This window comes from Sinocyclocheilus anshuiensis, unplaced genomic scaffold (assembly GCF_001515605.1).
Source record: "Sinocyclocheilus anshuiensis isolate Anshui unplaced genomic scaffold, SAMN03320099.WGS_v1.1 scaffold444, whole genome shotgun sequence".
NCBI lineage: Eukaryota > Metazoa > Chordata > Actinopteri > Cypriniformes > Cyprinidae > Sinocyclocheilus > Sinocyclocheilus anshuiensis.
This window is the reverse complement of record NW_015555739.1, coordinates 442,024-447,111: the sequence shown is the minus strand read 5'-3', so window position 1 is coordinate 447,111 and position 5,088 is coordinate 442,024. Positions and strand designations below refer to the sequence as shown.

The 5,088-nt window shown below is 37.8% G+C and overlaps 1 protein-coding gene across 1 annotated transcript in view; it reads right to left on the bottom strand.

The window, feature by feature from the left end:
- Window positions 1-1,517: 1,517 nt before the first annotated feature.
- The window catches only part of LOC107673159 (complement factor I-like), a 4,750-nt gene continuing 1,179 nt past the window's right edge, over window positions 1,518-5,088 (bottom strand). Inside the window, exons 2-4 of the mRNA XM_016466656.1 lie at window positions 4,388-4,617; window positions 4,269-4,301; window positions 1,518-1,737 (exon numbers count right to left, since the gene is read on the bottom strand). Coding sequence (XP_016322142.1) covers window positions 1,520-1,737; window positions 4,269-4,301; window positions 4,388-4,617 — 481 coding nt within the window. The 3' untranslated portion in view covers window positions 1,518-1,519. The remainder of the gene's footprint in view (window positions 1,738-4,268; window positions 4,302-4,387; window positions 4,618-5,088) is intronic.

The following is a 5,088-nucleotide window of genomic DNA, read 5'->3' as shown; positions in this document are numbered from 1 at the left end:
AGGAAGTGATTGCTGTACAGTTATGCCGAAAATCTGGAATAAAAAGGCAAACTAAAATAATCTGGGTTTACTAAAAATGTCCAGCATAAAGTATGAGACACGTGGATCATAGATGTGTAATCTATGGAAGCCCGTTTCTGCCACTGAATAAAAAATAAAAAAGGTAATTGCGACTTTATATCACGCAATTCTGACTTTATAACATGCAGTTGAGAGTTTATGTCATGCAATTCTGAGAAAAAAAGTCAGAATTGCGAGATATAAATTCTCAATTGTGAGATAAAAACTTGCAGTTCTGACTTTATTTCTCAGAATTCTGACTTTTCTTCTCAGAATTGAGAATTTATATCTCGCAACTCCGACTTTATAACACGCAAAAGATAAAAACTAAATTCTGACTTTTTTTCTCGTGATATAAACATAAACTGTTCTGAGAAAAAACCGTCAGAATTGTGAGAAAAAAAGTCAGAATTGTGAGATAAAAACTCGCAGTTCTGACTTTATTACTTTATTTAATTTCAACTTTTTATCTCACAATTTTTTCTCAGAATTACGCGATATCTCACGATTCTGACTTTTTTTCTCGCAATTCTGACTTTTTTTTCTCAGAACTGCGAGTTTATATCACGTGATTCTGAGAAAAAAGTCAGTTCACACAAAACTCGCAGTTCTGACTTTTTTGCGACTTCAGTTGCGACTTTTTATCTCACAATTCTGACTTTATAACTCGCAATTGTGAGTTTGTCACGCAATTCTGAGGAAAAAAGTCAGAATTGTGAGTTTATATCTTGCGTGTTATAAAGTCGGAGTTGCGAGATATAAATTCTCAATTCTGAGAAGAAAAGTCAGAATTGTGAAAAATAAAAAGTCGCAATAACCTTTTTTTAAATTTTTTATTCAGTGGCGGAAACGGGCTTCCATAGTAATCAGCACTTTAATAGGAGAAAAAAACAAATGTTATATCACGTGATTCTGAGAAAAAAGTCAGTTCACACAAAACTCGCAGTTCTGACTTTATTACTTTATTTAATTTCAACTTTTTATCTCACAATTTTTTCTCAGAATTACGCGATATCTCACGATTCTGACTTTTTTTCTCGCAATTCTGACTTTTTTTCTCAGAACTGCGAGTTTATATCACGTGATTCTGAGAAAAAAGTCAGTTCACACAAAACTCGCAGTTCTGACTTTTTTGCGACTTCAGTTGCGACTTTTTATCTCACAATTCTGACTTTATAACTCGCAATTGTGAGTTTGTCACGCAATTCTGAGGAAAAAAGTCAGAATTGTGAGTTTATATCTTGCGTGTTATAAAGTCGGAGTTGCGAGATATAAATTCTCAATTCTGAGAAGAAAAGTCAGAATTGTGAAAAATAAAAAGTCGCAATAACCTTTTTTTTAAATTTTTTATTCAGTGGCGGAAACGGGCTTCCATAGTAATCAGCACTTTAATAGGACAAAAAAACAAATGTTTTCAAAAGCATCAATCAGCAAATGTGAAGTAGTCTGTTCCTTCATTTTACTGGTTAAATTTGGTAACGGCCAGCCAGCCTGTGTTGGAGCGGATCCAGTCGAAATATTGCGCCACTTTAGTGTAGACGCCAGGATGATTGGGTGCGCCGCATTTATCTCCCCAGCTCACTATTCCCCACACATACGACAAACCAGACGCGTCTGTGCACACCAGCGGCCCCCCGGAGTCGCCCCGACACGAGTCCACCTTCCCCTCCAGGTCACCTGACACGGAGAACAACCAATCACAGCGTTATTCAACAGCGACGGGAGAAACACAGCTTTTCTTTAGTGGTGGGGAAAGTTACTTCCCCAATACAATATTCTATTACTCCCTAAAGTAACTAGTTGCGTTTCTTAGTTACTTTTAATGAAAAGTAATATGTTATGTTATTTTTTCTCATCTGGGCTGGGCTTGCTTGTTTGTTTTTAATATAAAAAGTTTTATTTTTGCAAATGTAAAAGCCCTTTCACACCAAAAGTGAAGTGAAAACATAAATGTTTTGTTTATCTAAAGTAATTTTTGCATATTATTATTGGATCATCGAAGGTCAGCAGCAAAGACATTGGTTAATAAAATAGGATTAAACACATAAAGGATATTTGTGTTATATAACATTTAATTATTGCAGGTTTGCATTTCACTATATTTATTGATTTTGAGGAACACTGAATCTGTTTTTGTGCGAGTGAGATGTTGATATTTAGTCTAGAACTACAGTAACATCATGTTCACACAGCGCTCACAACACCTTACTCCCGATTTCTCTCAACATGGCAACACCAGAGCTGTCAATCAAGACATGGGAAAACAAAGTAACTGGAATTACTTATTTGAAAAAGTTGCTCAGATATTTTCTTGTAATTTAAAAAATAATGTGTTACTTTACTAGTTACTTGAAAAAAGTAATCTGATAACATCACTCGCATTACTTGTAATGTGTTATCCCCAACACTGGTTATTTTATTACATTGTAGTGCTTGTTTTGTTTGTTTTACGGAGAGCTTGCTTAATTAATTAAGCCATTAAAAAGTTTATTTATAAAGCGGATAGTTCCGGTCCTTGATTCTGATTGGCTGAGCCGCGTTCGAAGCTGTTGTAAATTACTCTACAAAGTAACATACACCTTTGTTTACGTTTGTGTGTTGCTCGGCAACCACTTTGTAGCAACCACAACTGTTTCTGAGGAGCTACATTGTTTGGTGGAAGAATACTGTTTTTATTAATATCATTACACTTTATTTGCTCTGTTTTATTCTGTGAAACCTTACTACGTATATGGAATAACCGTTTTATAAAAGCAATAAGCCCCATGAAGCCGTGGTTTACAGTGAATTTATTACAGCTGAGGGGGTTAAAGGGGTTAGACTTCACGTCGTGCCTAACAACGCCCCTTAGCTGTTATAAATTCACTGTAAACCACGGCGTCTTGGGGCTTATTGTTTTATTTGATCATATAAATGTGTCATGAAAAATGTATACAGATTCTTAAAACTGATCCGAGATCAGGTAAAAAAAAAACACATAGGCACTAATTACAATAATTATGCCCAAAGTCTTGTTTCCTGGAATCATGTGACTTTAGCAATTTGATATGCGCTTCGAACCTCAATGTTGTTTGCACCACTTTTATGGCGTCTTTGTGCCTTTTTGGATCCATATTCTTTGTAATTGCTTGGAGTGCTACAGTAAAGAAAAGGAAAAAGTAAAGGAAGTACCGCATTTTCCAGAAAATAAATCACACCGCGTCAAAATTTCATTGTTGAGAGAAAAAAAAAAAGTTGCATGTGTATGAGTCGCATTTTATGATTGCATTCCGAAAAAATGTAAATGACTGTTAAACGTAAACATTTTACAGTAGTTTTCACTTCACAACAAATCCCTTGCATTTAACTGTATGCAGAACAGGAATGAAAACGTTAAAACAAATATAAATTATTCTGGCATTCATTAAAAACACCAAGCCTAAATTAATTTATTATATTAAACTAAATGTGTTGTCTTATTGAAAAAGCTGCTAAAACCAGGTTTTAGCTGGTTTACCAGGCTGGTTTTAGAAGGGGTTTGACCACTTCTTTAGCTGGGAAACTAGCCAATCTGCATGGCTGGTTTTACCTTTTTTGTTTTTTTAGCATGGACAAATCCAAATCTGAATATAATTGCATTATATAAACCACACTGGCTAAGTCGCACCACATTTTAGCTGATAAAAACGGCGACTTATATTCCAGGAAATATACGTCATACAGGTTTGGGAGAACATGAGGGTGAGTTTCATTTTTGACAGAACTATTCCTTAAAAATGAAAACAACAAGAGTTAGGCCCCGATTAGACAGAACGCGTTTTTTGCAGTGAGAGGCGCCTTTTTAAAATTGTTGTCTATTGGCAGTGATTTCGCATTTTAGCTGCGCCTCGCGCTTTTGCAGGAGCGCTCTGAGCATCTGAAGTTGAAAAAAAAAGCAACTCTGAGCAGAAAAGCACCCGACGTCATTCACGTTTTTTTCCCATTGTCCAATCGAATGAATGGAGAGGCGGTCTTCCGTTGTGGTTAGGGGGGGTGAGTGTAACGGAGGCCAGCGAGTAGGTGCTGTGCAGGTAAACCTCACTCCCCTGATCTCAAGAGACGCACTAGCGACTGACGCTAGAGGCTGCAGTCTTTAGCCTCCTTGTTAGTGCCTCTGCCTCCCATGCCGGAGACCCACTCGGAGCGAGAACGAGGTGTGGCGGAGAGGACCCGGGAGAGAGGGGTTACACCAACAAGCGTCACATTTGCCCATTTTAGAGTCGCTTCTGACGATCCAAGCACACAGAGAGACAATAAGACCTCAAACTCTTGCATATACTCCTCCTGATCTCTGTAGGCTGTGTTTGACAGGGAGCCGCACCTTTGCCCCAGCCGGAGATGGTGCAGGTGTCGTTGGGCTGGAACTGTAAGGTGGACCAGGGAACGCAGACGGCTCGGACCGCGGGATTGTCCTGCATGCACTTGTCTGAAACACCCATCTCCTCCAGCTGCACCAAAGCAATGTCGTTGGCGTAGCTTTGTGGGTTATATTCATGATGGATGAGGATGTTCTTCACCGGTACGCCACTGTATCTGAGTCTGCAGGGCAAAGGTCACACACAGAGGTCATTCCTTACCTGCTGGCATTAAAGTTCTTCAAATAGACATTTGCTGCCTAGTGTTATTTTGTCCGTTTAACTATTAAACTTTATTGATGTTATTGTTTTAGACTGACAAACTATTTTGACTCTTGCTCAGAGTGTTTGAGCTGTCTTTTAAATCTTTGTTGATCATGTGTGTGGATGGTTTAGTACATCCATACATACAGCATGCATAGGCTACTCATGTAACGTGATATACTGTATACTAGCTAAATAGCAAATCTCAACTGCTTAATTGTTTATATCATTGCAAAATGTAAACTTTATTATTGCCCAGCTCTATATATATATAAGGTTGGATTACATCTTACTTTACTCACATATTTGTGACCCTGGAGCACAAAAGCAGTGTTAAGTCGCTGGGGTATATTTGTAGCAATAGCCAACAATACATTGCATGGGTCAAAAT